Below are 17370 nucleotides of genomic sequence, written 5' to 3' on the forward strand. Positions count from 1 at the left end.
TGGACGCAACCCTTTATGGCTCTACATAGACACCACTGTATGGGCTTTAAGGCATGCATGTTCTTTACACCATAAAGTTGCGATCACATTTGTCATTGTCACAAGCAAAATCCAGTAATTTAAATAGGAAACCATGCAATTAGGTACTTCATGTGAGAGCGAAAGGGTTTATGTTGGACAGGGAGATTCACCACACTGACCAACTGCTTGGTTTGAAAGGGACTTCTGTCTGAGATGTGCTTCATACATCATTACACATGTTTTTTATTTTATTTTGCTAACTCTGTGCATGCGGTTTGCTCTCTCTTTTTTGGCCTGGTTATGTCCTGATATGTTTCCATTGAGATCTCAGTCATCAGATATCCACATCTCCATGTTACAAGCTGAAACTCTTCTAATAATGACAGAGAAGCATTTAGTGAACAGAAGAAAGCCAGACCTAGAGTTCTCCCTGCCCCCCATCTTCCCAAATCCTTTGGGTCTGAGGGAAGTGTATGCCCATGTTTGTGTGCCGTGTCTAAGGCCGATAATGGCTGCTGAAATAAATGCATTGATTATAGTGCTGGTGATTCCAGAGACAACATTTTAACAGGCGGCTCAGCATGTGTCCTATTTATCAGTCCGCCCCACAGTTCATTGTGGTCAAATCACGCAAATCCAAAAGGGGAGTGGGCTCACTCTGACGATTATCACATGAATGAGCTTTCTGTGCGTGTGTGAGAGTTTGTGTGTGTGTGTGTGTTTTTGGGATCTTGAGAAACACTTTATCTGTTGTCTTGCCTTGGCAACCAAAGCAAACAACTGAGGTTATATTTTGTAGCTCCCTGGTTTTAGTTAATGATTGCTATGTTATATAAGCAAGAACATTTTAGTAACAAAGTTCTGGAAATTAAGTAAGTGGCATCCTGACCACAGTGCTTTTGGCTTTCATTGTTTTTTCTTTAAAACATAAAATAAACCCACATGCCATTAACGAGAGAATAGGGATATTAGGCTTCAATTTCCAGTGTCATGCTGACAATATGAATATTTCGAGATTTTTATAGAAGTCTTCTCAAGATAAGGAGCTACAAAATGTTTAATTCAAATTTATAGAACAAGGACTTCAATATCTTCAAACTCCAAAATAAATATTGACACTTATGGGGGAAAATAGTGAAGATAATAAATTCCTGAGTTGCCTTCAGATCCTCAGTGGCCTGCTGAATAAATGTTTATGTGTGAAAGATTAGATTCAAATCATATTTTTGGAAAGCCGATTTCATGATCCAAAGCAGTATTGCTTTTGTCACTCTAGAAGCAAGAGAAAATGGGATGTGAAGATGCATTCTAAATATATAAATGAAAATGTAATGATGCACACTAACCTGTGGATGCTGACAAGGTGGCTGGTGCACTCATCTTTCTTCCTCTCTTGGCAGTCAGGCTGATGGTGTACAGCATGCCAGGGTTCAGATCACTCAGGATGTAGGTATTGGCAGCACCAGGTACCTCCAATTCAGTTTTCTCGCCGACCGCAGATGCAAACACTAGCTCATAGGTGTCGATTTTGGCGACCGGCCTCCTCCAAACAAGTGTCAGTGTGGTCTCTGTGGTCTCACTTACTTGAAGCTCTTTGGGAGCATCAAGATCTAAGAGGACAGGGACAAAACAGTAAAGGATTAGTTCATAAAAATTACAATTCTGTCATCATTTACTCACCCTTGTTTTGTCCCAAACCTGTGCGAGTTTCTTTCATTGAATACAATAGGAAAATAAACTGGATTGAAGAAACTGGTTGCTTATTTACATTCAATTACAATGAATGGGAATTGAAGCTTTCAAGCTTCAAGAAGAATGCAAAAGCTCCATAAAATATCATAAAATGACAGCAGGCTATATTCATAGTCTTCTGAATATATTTTTCTCCGTTCTGTCACCTGGTGGAGTTTTGGGTCCTTGCCACTGTCGCCTTGGCATTTGGTTTGCTTAGTTGGGGACATTTGGTATTCAACAATATTATTGATCTGCCTTACTTGAGGTGGACAATGACGCAATTTTCTTCAAGAAACAGTTCTAAAACTTTGTTGTATTATTTTCATGTTATCACTGTGAAGCAGCTTTGATACAATCTGTCTTGACTTGATTTGAATTCTGAAGCTAAACAATACTTTTGATAATCCAGTGAGCTGTTAACCATTGCAACCAGATCGGTCAATGAGTTGAATTCATTCAGACCCGTTTTGTGAACTGTATCAAGTGATTCATTAAAAAGATTCAACAATGAATCTTTCACAAATCCGACATGAACAAACCAAAAAGATTCATTTTCAATTACTGGCCAGTTTGTCACACAAAGACTTCAGAAAGCACAGGGGTCATATGGACCATTTTTATGATAAATGAGCACTTTGATATGATGCTTTTTCTTGTCCTTTTGGTACTTGAAAGCCCCAGTCCTCCTTTCACTTTTGACATGAGAGAGAGTAAATTGTTTTTCTTGAACTATTCCTTTCAGAATTATGAAAGTAGATCTCACATGTACTTTTTTACTCAGTTTCATTCATGCTGTTGCATATCATCATAAGAGAAGAAAATGAGAAAGAAAAGCACATTAAACAAAGTAATAAATGTACATAAAACACCTGTGAGTTAATGACCATTTTTGTTAAATCTTACCAGTAACAGCATTGGTCGTTGCAGGCAAACTCTCACGCTCTTCCTTAATGGACGTCACTCCCATTCCATACTCGGTCCCGGGCCTAAGGCCTAAGAGAAAACCCAACAAAAATCATTTCTCTTAAATCATTAAACAAAACGAAACCATTAATATCTCACATTGGTTGTTTTTGGAACCTACATGGTAGGCAATTGTTTTCATTCTAGCGACAGCCTGGTTTCAATTTCATCTGCGTGCCATATCAATCTAATGCCTTTCAGTGGCCGCATCAAAGAGCTTCTCCACATGCCAGAGACAATATTTACCATCATACAAGAGATTCTCAGATCCCCACAGCCCCCATTCATAAGAGCCCTTAGCCCAAATCCCACACTTTACCCCTTTTAATGCCTGTATTGGCTCCTGCAGAGGTCACTATACAGGAGTCCTCCAGCATGAAATTACGCCTAATGCAGAGGAAGCTCATTATCAATAAAATCACAGGCGTGACGGCAATTACAGATAATAACTGTGTGAAAGAGACAACTAGTGAGATGTGTGTGTGTGTGTGTGAGAGAGAGAGAGAGGCTCTGCGTTATTAGCCGAACAGATCGTCCGCCTTATTTACAGGGAACAGGCCTCCCAAGGACAAAGGAGCAAACCAGACAAAGAATCTATTATCCATTTTGAATATATTTTTTTTCTCCCAGCCATGATAATCCCTGCTTGCGGTAACACATGGTTGTAGAGAATAAGAATTAGCACAGGAGATTGCCTCAAAGCGCAAATGTATAATAGAAGTGCTGCTGCGACGAAGAAAGCCTCCACTTTCCCTTTTTGACTGGGATTTTCACATTGAAGCACCAGTGTTACTTCATTTAAGGCATGAATAAGGCATTATCAACAAAAAGGGTAGCATCTCATTCCACTTTAGTCGTGTAAACATTTTACGCCAATAAAACAAAGGCGCTCATTTGGAAATAGTGGTAAATGGTACAAGTAATGCAATAAAAAACTTGAAATGTATACAATTTTAAATTAGCCTATTTCTATTTAGACATGCAGAGCAATAGCTTTCATATTGTTTTAAATCCTTTTTGAGAATGCTCAAAATGGATTGCCTTATTTTTTCCTCTTTTTGTTTTCATACGTAGTTTTTAATCTCTATTATCTGTTTGTAATTCGCTTTGTAATCTCTGGAGAAGAATTTTGTGTAATACAAACTGGCCTCTCACCAGTGATTTTAGCCTGAGTGGTGTCTTGCGGGCCGCTGGGGAAGACCAGTTCTCCATGCTCCCCTCCAGAAAGTGGGCCGTATTTAACACGGTAATTCAGGATGTTGGCTCTGCTGTTTTTCCACTCCAGAGTTATACTCTCATCTGTCTGTTCAACAGCCTTGAGGTGCTTTGGGGCATCCAGGTCTGAAACGCACGTCAACATGTGGATGAAAGAAAATTATTCTTGTAAACGTACGGTTATCCTCCAGGGCTAGACAAACAAAATTGCTTCAATGCAATGTCTAAGTGCACCACAATTATCAGTAGACCTGCTAAAGCAGATTGAATTCACTTTACAGTATGATGTGCTGAAAGGATTTCTAATTGTTGAAAAGAGTTTGTACCTGTGGTGAAGGTCTCATAGACGGGAAAGCTGGTCATCTCTCCCCTGTGGGCCATAAGAGAGACCTCGTACTCAGTGTCCGGATACAGCTCAGCCAGATGATACTGGGTATCCATTGAGGAAAGCTTGACTGTGTTCCTGTCTGAGGAATCTGTGTTTGGGCCATAGGACACAGAGATCCCATCCACCTGAGCAACAGGCTGAAACCAGGTGACGAGGGCTGTAGTGTCCGTCACATCACGCACATCCACTTGGCTGGGGGCATCAATCACTGCGGATGAGAGGAGAGGTGTGTGAAAGCTAGAGGAAAAGCTACATAATGGGAACATCTATGCAAACAGATGATCTAAAAACAGCTGCTATACACTTTTTGATATCAAGGACCTCCAAATATGATAATTGTCCACATAAAATATAATGACAGCTATACATTTTTATTCAAAAAGACCCATTTTTACTATGTATAAAAATATGAATTGTTTCATTATTCATTTAATTTAAATTAAATCACTGTTTTTTTTCCACATTGTCACTGTGCTTAAACCAAAATAAATTAAATATAAAAAATAGTAAATAGTAAATTAAATGTAAAAAAAGATCTGCAAATATTACAAAAATAGTTTTTCATTTAATGAAAGTAAAAATGCTAGATTTTTTTTTTTCCTGAAATAGAACCACAACCCCCAGGGGGTCCCTGGTTTGAAAAAAAACCCAACAACACTATTTGCTATTATACAGATGCATTTATATCTATATTCCGACATTAAGATATTTTACCTGTATACTTTCTCCAAGACTTAAAAGAGGATAAATAACTATATATGTCTTAATTTCTATGGTAAAATCAGTTTGTCACATTAGGAAGTGTATTGAGAGCAGATACCTATGTGAACGTAAGATAATATAGAGGAACTGCATGCAGCTTAGAGCAGATTTGTGCATGCAAGATGCTCCAATGCACCAGTTATCTCACGGGAGGACAGCCTCTCATGTTGCTGAGTGGTGCCTCCCACACACTGAGAGTGAGGGAGAGAACTCACTTTGAGCAATTAGTCCTCCTTTAATGCAAATCCTATGTGGCACAAGTCGAAGAAATGGAGTAGATGGAGCGTTAGAGCCATGCTGGGAGATTTTTTTAGACATTTGTAAGACAGCAAAATCAGCATGTTGTGAAGGGAAACTGGTTACTTGCACTGACAGCGTAAGAGGCCAGTGTTGTAACGGCACATCTTTTCCGAATAGGGCTATAATCTCTGTGGGTTTTTTTTTTTTTAAATAAGCTATTGATAAAAGTGAAAGATTGTTTGGGAAATGTCAAAATGGTAAAAAGTAGTACACCATTTGAGGGTAAACCCTTATCCTACAATTATTTAAAAGCAAATCATCTACAGTCAAAGAAGATGAAAAGGCTTGTAACTGGTACTCAGAAATGTGGTGCAATACAATAATGTTCATATTTGTTAATATGTAGAATGATATTTTAGTTTCATACTGATATAGGAAGATGACAAAATATATTACAAAAGCTATAAATTATTAACAGATATAAAAATATATTATTCAATACCATGACTAAGACCTTAAATTGTATAAAGATGATACTGTAACTTAAGTTGTTTAAGATGTAAATCTTAAATCTCAGATGTAAAAGTCTGGTCACACTAGCATGGAAAATTGGAGGATGCAAAATCCTTTTTTTTCCATGTTTTTGAAAAAAGTCTCTTATTCTCACTGAGGCTGTATTTATTTGATTAAGAAATCCAGTGAAAACAGTAGCATTTTGAAATAGTATTACACTTCAAAATAACTCTTTCAGTTTTTTTTATGACAATTTAATGCATCCTTGCTGAATAAAAGATGGAATTTCTTTCAAAGCAAACACATAAAATCTTACCGACACCAAACTTTAGAATGGTAGTGTTTAGCTGATCCGGTGTAGTAATACAAAAGTAGCAAATGGCAAGTGCTAACATCTTGCAAAATAAGGTATCATTACCAGTTAGTCTAACTCAAAATTAAACATTTTAATTTTCAACAGAACCCTGCACTGCAAATAACTGCCAATTAACATAAAATGCTGGCTGCTCTCTAAGACATTCTGGCTCTTCAAAAACAAAAAAAACAAAAAACAAAAACAAAAAAAAAAGGCCTGAAAAAGAGCAGACTGGTCATGGCCGCCTGTTAATTGCGTCGACAGCTGCTTACTTGTGACAACGTTCTTGCTGGATGGGTGTCCACGGGTGTTGTTCTTTACGACCTCAAGTTTAACTTCATACTCTTGTCCAGGTCCAAGACCAGACTGCTCAAAGGTGGTCTCAGGAGGTGTGAGAGAGTTCAAAATCTCTCCATCCTCTTCTTTCTGCAATTCAAAAACAGATTTTTTGGTTAATTGAATTGGTGAATATATTAAATCTGAAAACAGATCACTGGTCAAAGGTTCTGTTGGTTAATAACACCACAAATCATCAAAGCAACCACCTCAGGAAAACAAAGTCAAGCTCCTATGAGCTACAGGGTAATGAGAGGGTGTCCTGAGAGTAAACACTTGGGTCTTTTAGCTGATTCTACTTGGATGAGTGTTTCACTTCACAGTGAGAGTTATTTTGGCATTGACATCTCTAAACTTGATGTGTGAATGAGCCTGCCAAGCTGTGTTTTGAAAGAGGGATGTAGGGGAGGTTTGCATGTTCTAATGGTGCTGTTTTTTAGAGTTTGCATAAGCCCTTGAGAAAGAAAATAAAGCATTACAGAGACAATAACAGTTCTGTGGCACATGGTCACACATGCTGTTGCCAGGAGCTTCTTAGAGGGTTTTGTCTTGGAAAACCGCAGACTTCTCATCAGTAGCTTTTGCTTAGTGGCACCACTCAGCTATTTTCTCATTTTAAACTATTACTTGCAAACAGAACAGTCCTTTTATATTACAACTTCAAGGCGAATATATGAGGGCAATGATACACTTTTGGATCATAGCCCTAAGGATGATGCCAGGACACTCACTGTGTTTCTGAAGATGAGGTTCCAGCTATCAAACGGGATGTTCAAGGGGTCCCACTCAACCTCTACTGAAGTCTCTCTAACCGATTTGAATTTCAGACCCTCAGGTTCAGGGAGATCTGATCGTAAGATAGAGCAGCTTAGCAGAATATACTCAGGACAATATAACAAGTAACTTTCTCAAGCATTAGATGATGTGTGACTTACGTGTGGCGATTCTGGCACTGACAGGGACACTCATCTTGCTGTTCAGGACAGCAAAGACACTGATTAGGTACTCTATGCCAGGCTCGAGCTCCCTAATAGTGGCTGTCTTCTTTTCACCAGAGACTTTCATTTCCATTTCTAAACCCCCAGGAGCCGTAGGCACATAGGTGATAAGATACTCTGTCACAAGCATCTCATTGACCCAGGTGAGGTCCACTGTTTCTGGGTCGACTTCAGTCACTGTAAGGTCTCTGGGTGGGGAGACTGTGGATTGAAACAGATCAAATGATTGACTTCATCTTAGTCAAGAACCTCTGAGTCAAAAGATAACATGCAGAACTTGGAAAAAAACATCTCCTTGATATTGTTCCACAATTTGTGGGAAAGAGAAATGTTAAGATAAATACTTTATCCAATGATAGCTTAATGTGCAGAGACAACTCAGCTATTCATGGTTGATTTCCTCAAATGTGTAAACAAAGTGTAAGCATTGCCTAATGCCTAACCCACTGGCTCAACCAATTATGTGCAGTTTGGGGAAGAATTATGGGTTTGTCTGACCAATGGCAGATATGTAGGAGTGTTTGAAATCCGTTATTTTTGCAAATTTTGTCCGGTGACGCTAAGCTTAATACACCTACACCTTAAGTCATTTATATTTACACCTGCTTCATCATTGAGAAAGTATAATAGCCAAAACTGTAAGTAAAAGCTATACATGTGCTGTTTTATATATTTGGTGTGAATTATAGTGACTTACTTTCAGAGCAGTCATCGCCAGTGAAGCCTAAATCACATATGCACATGCCATTCAGGCATTGGCCTTGGTCATTGCAGTTTTCTGGGCAGGTCAGAACAGAGCAATCCACACCAGTGTAGCCTTCAAAGCAGATGCATTTTCCATCTTCACAGAAGCCACGGTCCAAACAGTTGTTAGGACACATCTTTGTACCACAGTCCTCCCCAGTGAACCCGCTGTTACACACGCACTGGCCATTTACACAATGTCCTCGGTTATGGCAGTCACCGGGGCAAGTCAACTCGCTGCAGTCATGGCCTGTAAAGCCAGTCTGGCAAACACACTTGCCGTCCACACACTGTCCACGGTCATTGCAGTCATTGGGGCAGGTCTTGATACTGCAGTCTTCCCCAGCAAAACCATCATGGCAAATACACTTGCCATCTACACACTGTCCACGTTCATGGCAATGGTTGGGACAGGTTTTGATGCTGCAGTCTTCTCCAGCAAAGCCATTGTGGCAAACACACTTGCCATCTACACACTGTCCACGTCCATGGCAATGATTTGGACAGGTTTTGATGCTGCAGTCTTCTCCAGCAAAGCCATTGTGGCAAACACACTTGCCGTCCACACACTGTCCACGTCCATGGCAGTGATGGGGGCAGGTCTTGACGCCGCAATGTGCTCCAGCAAAGCCATCATGGCAAATGCACTTGCCGTCTATGCACTCTCCTCGTCCATGGCAGTCATTGGGACAAGTCTTGATGTTGCAGTCTTCTCCAGCAAAGCCCACTTTGCAAATGCACTTCCCGTTGACGCATCGACCACGATCGTGACAGTTATTGGGGCAGGAAAGCTCTGAGCAGTCGTCACCTTCATATCCAGCATCACAAATACACTCACCATCGACGCACTGTCCTCGGTCATTGCAGTTGTCGGGGCAGGAGAGAATGCTGCAGTCCTCGCCCTCGAACCCGGGGTCACATATGCACTTCCCATTGAAGCAGTGACCTCTCTGATTGCAGTCATTGAGACAGGTGAGCTTGGAGCAGTCATCTCCGCTGTACCCAATATTGCAGACACACTGTCCATTGACACACCTGCCACGGTGGTTGCAGTTTTTGGGGCAGGTAAGCTCCCCACAGTCCTCCCCAGTAAAGCCCTCATCACAATAGCAGGTTCCGTTGTCACAGCGGCCACGGTCAAAGCAGTCGTTAGGACAGATGAGCTCAGAGCAGTCAAACCCCGTCCAAGGCTCGTCGCATACACATTCGTCATCCACACAGCGCCCCCTGCCAAGGCAGTTGTTTAAGCAGTTGGTTAAACTGCAGTCTTCACCGATGAAGCCCTCCTCGCAGAGGCAAGCCCCGTCGATGCAATCGCCATTCTCACCGCAATCTACAGGACACAGCTCAATACTGCAGTCCTCCCCACCAAAGCCCTCGAAGCAGATACACTTGCCATCCTCGCAACGGCCTTGATCCTGGCAGAAGTTCGGGCACTCTGGCTCAGAGCAGTTGACTCCCTTCCAACCGGGCTCACACAAACAGCTGCAGGTCTCAGTGCTGTAGTTGCCACGGCCACTGCAGTAGGGTTTGGTTGTGACTTCACCTGAGAAAGAGAGTGAAAAACACTTTCATGCTGGTTTAGGTGGGGATGGGAATTGTACAGTACACTGGTTGAGCTTCATGTTTTTGATTCACTAAAAAGAATTGGCTTGTTATGGTTCGAACACATTTTGTATATGAAACCAATGGAAAATCTATTTTTACATTTTTGCTTTGAGGTCATGGTAAAAGACTAAGTAATGACCTGAGTCGCTTGTGAGGATGAAATTAATCAAAGTATCTAAATCTATGCAGTCATAGAAGGAATTTTTGGGGAGGCAGATATAATCTTGTTCAAACCAACAATAGATTGCAGCAGGTTTGAATTTTATATGTTTAGAAATAATTACGCTCATGTATACAAACTACAAAGGATCATGATACAGAAAGCCTTGGATGGTTACCTCTTACAATAATGGTTATGTATGCGGAAGAAGGTGAATTTCATTTAGCTTGTGCCTTTCTCCTTTTTTTCAGTGGCATTTTGGATGGAAGCAAACCGTGTTGAGTCATTCTAACTGGTCAGTTTAGAAATAAGTGGAACATTTTGCTGTCAGCTTCTTCTAACATTCATGTAGTAATTAAAACTCGTTTGTACTACCACATATGAAAGAAAAAGAAAAATCTATATTTTTACATTATACGCATCTGTGTTATGCATGTTAGCCAATACATTTTTTAGAACAAAAGTTAAAGGTATAGTTCACCAAAAATGAAAATGCTTTCATCATTTACTTACCCTCATGTTTTTTCAAAACTGTTTGACTGACTTTCTTCTGTGGAACATAAAGATATACTGAGAAATGTCTCAGTTTTGTTTGTTTGTTTTTGTCCATTATACAATGAAAGTCAAAGGTCCCCCAAATGTTTGGTTACCTACATTCTTTAAAATATCTTTTGTGTTCTGCAGAAGAAAGATACTCATACAGATGTCCTGTGCTGTTTCATTCAACCACTGGTTACGCAGATTTGGAACAACATGAGGATGAGTAAATGATGACAGAATTTTTATGGGGTGAACTCTCCCTTAAAGTTTAATCAGCTTTGTTATGTTTCTTTTGAATACATTTGTAATGAGACTCAGCCTCCTAATGGACTGCCAAATTAGGCCTCACCTGTAACCTGAGCACTACAGCAGCTTGTTCCACTGGTGCACTGCTCCCTTAGACTGGATACCTCTGCTTCCAGCATTTCCAGTCTGTTCAGAAGGTCCTTCAGGTCAGGCATGTGGTTATCACAACCGCAAGCTTGCTTGGGAATGTTAATCCTATGTGTGAAAACGATCTGATTCTCCCCATCCATGGTGTGTTCTATGTGCTGGTCAGATTGTTCCGATTTTGGCTTAATTTCGGTTGTTCCTGGTGAATCCATGTCCACCGAGCACATGGATCCAGTGGGAACGTTGATGTTGTACACATGGTTGAAAACCACAGGCTGGTCAGGACTTGGGAGGGTCAAGTTCTCAGTGGTTGGTGACAGTGATTCTCTTCTGTGTCTAATTACTCTTTTAACCAGGCCAGCACTAGAGAGATTAACTAAAACGGCTACTGCCACAGAGGCCAGTAGCAGACCTCGCATCCCCATGTTGATTTTATCTCACAGGACTCTTCTTACTGGTGTGAATGTTCAAATTGTTTCAAGATACAGGATGAGGTTCCTATCCTGAAAAAAAGAGTTCAGTTAGAACAGTCCACTTCATTCCAATGCATTTCCAGTGTGAACAGATAGAGATCTGACTGCACTTACCCTTTCAAAATGGAAAATGAAACATACAAATTACATCAATGATGAAAAATTCTATAATTTAATGAATTTTAAAAACATGGAAGGAAAATGCTTAAAAAGCAAAGCAAATTTAAAACTACACTCAATAAATGTTAATTTAAATCATATGAATAAATATCAATATTAATAAAAAACTAATATAAATAATACGTAGACAATAATTTATTTTAATTAAAGATAAAAAAATTCAATTAACATTTAATTGTATAGTGCTTTTCACAATACACATCGTTTCAAAGCAGTTTTACAGAAAATGCATGTTTCTACATTACAATGGAGTGATCTGTTATCAGAGGTGACTGTGCAAAGTAATGTCCATATGTCAGATTGTACAGAGCTTAGATAATAAAAATCACGCGGTTAGCTAACATCATGTATTAATGGCAGATTTTTTTTTTTTGATAGACTTCTCACAGCATCTGATAATCGACCATATAAACTAAGGAAAGAGAAATTAAATGTTTTAACCTTTGACTTGTGCGCCCTTTCCAACTAGAATGAATCATATTTAAATAAATCATATCACACCAGGCAGTGTTCATATACAGAATAAGATTTCTGAGAGAAAAAACCCTAAAACAATTAAGTATACATGGCAGTCAGCAACACTGCAGGGAAGACAGACACTAAGCACAACTCAGAAAGATCAACTCTGGCCAATAAAAGCAAGGCAAACTTCAGCTCAGGAGCGAGGGCTCCAGCAGAGTTTCCAATGACAGGCTGCCATGACACACAGCAGGCAACACCTGAATCTGAGGAGCGTACTCTCCTCTCTGACGCTCTGCCCACAGCCCATGCTGACAGATTAATACTCGCGCGGAGGAGACCATCTGCAGCGCTTCCGCTAGCGTGGGTGTTCAGAGTTCACGCTTCTCATAAAAGTTAGCTTTCTTTGACCATTCTCCAGACAGCAGCAGAGATTTGCATTAAAACACAATACTTTTCTCATTAAAGAAGTTAATAGTTATAGTTTTTGCAGGCCTCAGGAGGCTTGTCACTTACTAAGTGCATTGGTCTGTTAAAAATTTAATTAAAGTAAAATAGAAACAGCTCTAAAACCTTTTCAAGCATGTTACTGCACTGTGGAATGGAGATTGAGGATGTCTGTGTTTAAAGAGTCCTGATGTGCATGTCATTTGGTCACATACTTGCCAATTACAGGAGTGCAGATTCAGTTTTCCATATAGTAGTTTTCCCGAATGTTATGAAAACCAAATGGGATCCATTTAAGATGGAAATAACCGGCCTCCAAAAGTGCTGACACACCGACTTTTTCAGTACCATAAAACACCCAATATTTATGTCAAATTTGGAATATTTATGTGTGCATTTTGCAGCTTGCATCTTATCTAGCCATTTTTTCAAACATTCAGTCATGTTTAACCCTTTAACTGAATAATTTTCATTTGATTTTTAAAAGATACTTTATATTTTTAAAGAACAAGCAAGTAACAAATTTTTAAAAGAGCAAATTAGAACAAGCTTTTTATGACATTAAAGAGATTCCTTCTGTCATAAATTCAAACATATTTGGATGAACGTTTTTGTCCATAAAAAGTAAATCAGGTCAATGAAATGTTTCTTTTTTTTATCTTCCACTGAAGACAGAAAGTCTAGCAGGTTTGGAAAAGCATGAGGTGGAGGATGATATATATAGCCTATATATATATTTTTTTTTTTTTTTTTGGTGAACTACCTCTTTAAGGCAAACCTTCCCATGCACAGTACTAAGAAAAGAGCAATACATAGTTCCACAGATCAAAATTTTGTCATGGCTGCAGGGGGCTGACCCAAAGCCGCAGCTCGCAAGGTCAACAGCAGGTAATATCTTGCCAGGATCTGTTTAGTGAGTGGAGAGCACGATTTGACATGTGATTAGCGGGACTGACAGATGAGCTCCAGCGAGAGGGATCCCACGACTGCTGCTGCCCATCCGTGATTAGACAGACAGGGATGAACGCTTCTGTGATGGAGAGCTTAAGGGGAGCTCGATGATGGGAGACTCCCGATCTGGACCCTCGGGGGTGACGGGACCTACCCCGCTTCTTGTTCCTCACATCTAAACCCAGGGATTAAATCAGCAAAATAGGCAGAAAATTGCTTTGAGTCGCTTTGCGGTTTTAGTTCTGGATGGGTAGTTGGCTTTTTCACTTTGAAGCCTGGCTTGTTGCCACGAGAATCGAAAAAAGAAAATGACTCTGAAGGACCAAGCTGGTCTTTGTATAAGAATTTGCCCTTAACCCCTGGCAAAGGGTGGACTGTAAATTAATGGCATTTTTTTAAAATATGTAATTTAATGATGACAGCTTGACTTAAATGGCGGAAATGATGGATATGCGTAACTAAGAGAGAATTAGCAGTTATTAGATTGGAAAAGATTTATGTATTTTTTGTATTTTGAACAACGAGAAATAGACAAAGCCAGTCTCTTTTATTAGAGCTCCATCAATACAGTGCTGAGCTCAGAGCAGTATGCTAATGCTGCTGCTTACTGGCACTTTCAGATAAACCAGACACAATGTGACTGCTGCTTTCTCATGCCAGGTCTAGTTTTTATACTTTGTTACTTTCTCAGACTCTGGCTGGGCCAGTTGGCTTCCATGTGTCTATGTGAAAGGAATTTCAATGGGGAGTGAACCTGCTGGCACACATATTTAGTGCCAGTGATCTAAATTGGTCCTGCGTTGTGCTAAGTGCTGAATGCTGACTAGAGCATTTGAAAGGAAGAATACCTCACACAGAGACCAAATGAATACTTTTGTAAGTCATAAATTATACAGTGACAGTTAAAACGATTATTCCACCTCACCAATGTGCCACAAACAAATGAGCTTATTGCTATTTGTTAAATTAGAAGTTTGTAGCTGTTTACATAATTGAGCAATTAGCATGTTAGTGGTTTGGAAGTTAGGCATATTGGGCTGCGATTAAACTGAAACTACAAAGGCATAAAACATAAAAGGAATATTCCAAAAAAACAGATTACAAAGTACAAAACATATAACTATTCCAAACTGGATGGAAATTAGTAACACATTATATTTAGACGACAACTGTTGATGGGGCAGAAATAAAATAAAATAAAATAAAATAAAATAAAATAAAATAAAATAAAATAAAATAAAATAAAATAAAATAAAATAAAATAAAATAAAATAAAATTCAGGTCAAAGCTAGGCTTTTCTTCCGGTCTTCGGAGAGCCAATGATGTGGTGATCACTTGATAATGGAAAATGATCTGTTAAATAGCATTTATCTGACTTCAGCATGCAGCGGGTTATTGAACTGTAAAAAATGCTGTGGTGGCTCTTACAGTTCGTCGTTCAGTTTCAAATCCAATGATTAGAGATGACATTTATCCACAGTCTGCTGAACAGAGGGGAACCACAACTCTTCCTTAGTTTATTCCTATGAAATCATCAAGCAGACTAAGTTTTGTAGGTCACCCATGACAGAAAGCACTTGCCTTCCCTGGGACCAGCCTTAATATGGGTCGCCCGCTGTGGTGAATGAATTGGTATTGTCTCGACTCAATTCACCTTAATAGATGCCATAAAAATGCCCTGACAGTTTGTTTAATACTAGGAAGGAGTCAATGATGAAGAAATATCTCTCCCAGAGGTATGCTATATACACACTGCATCATTTCTCCACTGGTGCATGTCAAACTTCATTAAAAATCAATACAATGAAGTTGAGAAAATACTTCTTAATCCAGTCAGAGAAGCAGTAAACTTAGTGGAAAGGGGCTCAAAGGTGTCTGGTCTGGGTTGAAGATCAAAAAATGCTGATAAATCATAATTAAAAACATTATAAAAATGAATACACTGTGAAACTCTCATTGAGAAGTAGATGCTTATCGATTGCATGGTTTTCAAGGTCATAATCAGACAGAGGGCTGCTGAAACCAGCACCGTGAAGAAGCTCATAATCATCCAACACAGAGATGGATTTCCAGACTGGCTCATAACGCCGCTCAATGGTGTGTACTTGGATCGATGGCAAAGTATACAGCCACTATTATTGTTTCATAAATTGATTTGGAAGTCATCGCCTTCCTGAGCAATGCTTAGGAGGAGTGGCTGAGTTGACCATTACACTTACCATTTTTTATTCTGTTCTTTCTATCTATAGTTCTGCAGTTCTTCTCTCTTATCAATATTTTTCCTCTCTCTGACATCCTGTTACTTTTTGTACTGTGAACTGAATGCAGAATGTGCACTGTGACTGTCCACTGGCCTCAAACGAACTGATGATTGTCTATGCCTCACTACTCTATTTTGCTTGGCATGTCTGGGCTTCAAAAGGAAGTCAGTCACAGCTAGCACTGCGTTCACAGAGCAGATTCAAACAAATGAATATGTCTGGCAATCATAAACACGCAGACGTGCTGTCTCACTGCTGTATGTGCAATGTGAGCTTAAAGGTCTCTCAAATGCCACATAATGTGATCTCTCACCTAACGCATTCTCTTGGCATTTCTCCCATCGGTGGATTGACAGTGAGGTGTGAAACCAGAACCTAAGAACATACGGCACTGTATATTATATTTCAAACTGCATCATTCTCTTAATAATGAGATTAAGTAATTATTAATCTTGCATCTGATTTCATTGCCACAATGTTTGTGGCATTACAGATAATCGTTTTTTATTACAGATCATTTTATTACTGTGAGCTATTTTCTCTCTATATAGTAGAGACATAAGATTGCATGTAGACTGATAAGTGAAAGGCAATGCAGGTTGTTTTCACAATGAATAAGCTGGGTTTCATGACAGTTGAGGCCCATTTGCAGAGCTCTAATGATGCTGGGAGATCTGATTGCACCGATAGGAGGTTTGTGTGTGTGTGTGTGTGTGTGTGTGTGTGTGTGTGTGTGTAAAAGTGATAAGCCGGTCTGGTGTATGGGCAGAGATAGAGGTGTTTGCACTGCACTGATGGACCTGCGGTTCGCTGACATTGCTGCACTTTCACCAATGAAGCATTCAGAGCGAACTCGATAGAGCTTTGGTGACATTGACAAAGGTGAACTCTACCATGCTGATTAATGAGAAATGGAAAGTTTAGGACATGTCAGTCAACATTTGAGACCAAAGACACTGGAGAAGTCTACTGGGAATGAAGTTGAATAATTCCTGACTTCAGCTTCAGCTTGTGTGCTTTCTCTTAAAGTCCAGATGGAAGGAATGAAGGAGGAACATTTGTTACTTGCTGTCTCATTTTACATTTCCAGCACCGGTGACCCCGTGTTTATTAGCTTAACCTCTGTTACAGCCAGAAAAGCAGCCTCATATGTTCAGACCTTAAAAGTTCTAAAAAAACCCTTCTGAGCTTCCCATTTGTCGCAGAAAAATTCAAACACTATTTCTGCACTATGCAGACAGTCCCTTTCACATCTTAGTCTTAGACAAAAAAAAAAAATTGTTTTACTTTTTTTTTTTTTCTTAAGGGTATTGTGGTTTGGCAGGAACGGCAAAGCACAGAAGTCTATTTTATAATCCAAAAGTCAATTTGCTACAGAGTAAAAAAAAAAAAAAAAAAAAAAAAAAACTTATTTGAACACAGCGGTCATTTTTTCACAAGCACAAAGCATCTGTCCCTTCCCAAATGGCACGCTATTGATCATTCTTCAAAGAATAAAAGCTACCATGTGTCTTGTTTGCGTATAACAGGAAATTGCTTTTTCTCCACCAACAAGAAATTGTGTATTTTCTCTTGCTGACTGGGAAAAGATAAGCCATGATCAAGTGTGTATAGTTGATTTACAATGG

General features: G+C 39.5%; 1 protein-coding gene across 2 annotated transcripts in view; it reads right to left on the reverse strand.

The window, feature by feature from the left end:
- tncb (tenascin Cb) overlaps nt 1-17370 on the reverse strand; it is a 34128-nt gene that overhangs the window by 12357 nt on the left and 4401 nt on the right. The window contains exons 2-10 of one of the 2 annotated variants that reach the window (XM_081366776.1): nt 10927-11468; nt 8223-9815; nt 7463-7726; nt 7259-7374; nt 6464-6617; nt 4260-4529; nt 3874-4059; nt 2659-2748; nt 1368-1631 (exon numbers count right to left, since the gene is read on the reverse strand). In XM_081366776.1, coding sequence (XP_081222902.1) covers nt 1368-1631; nt 2659-2748; nt 3874-4059; nt 4260-4529; nt 6464-6617; nt 7259-7374; nt 7463-7726; nt 8223-9815; nt 10927-11395 — 3406 coding nt within the window. In that variant the 5' untranslated portion in view covers nt 11396-11468. Of the gene's footprint in view, nt 1-1367; nt 1632-2658; nt 2749-3873; nt 4060-4259; nt 4530-6463; nt 6618-7258; nt 7375-7462; nt 7727-8222; nt 9816-10926; nt 11474-17370 lie in introns of both variants that reach the window. The other variant, XM_081366775.1, reaches the window with a different exon arrangement.

The sequence above is a fragment of the Scardinius erythrophthalmus genome (genome assembly GCF_964197995.2).
Source record: "Scardinius erythrophthalmus genome assembly, chromosome: 5".
Classification (NCBI taxonomy): Eukaryota; Metazoa; Chordata; class Actinopteri; order Cypriniformes; family Leuciscidae; genus Scardinius; species Scardinius erythrophthalmus.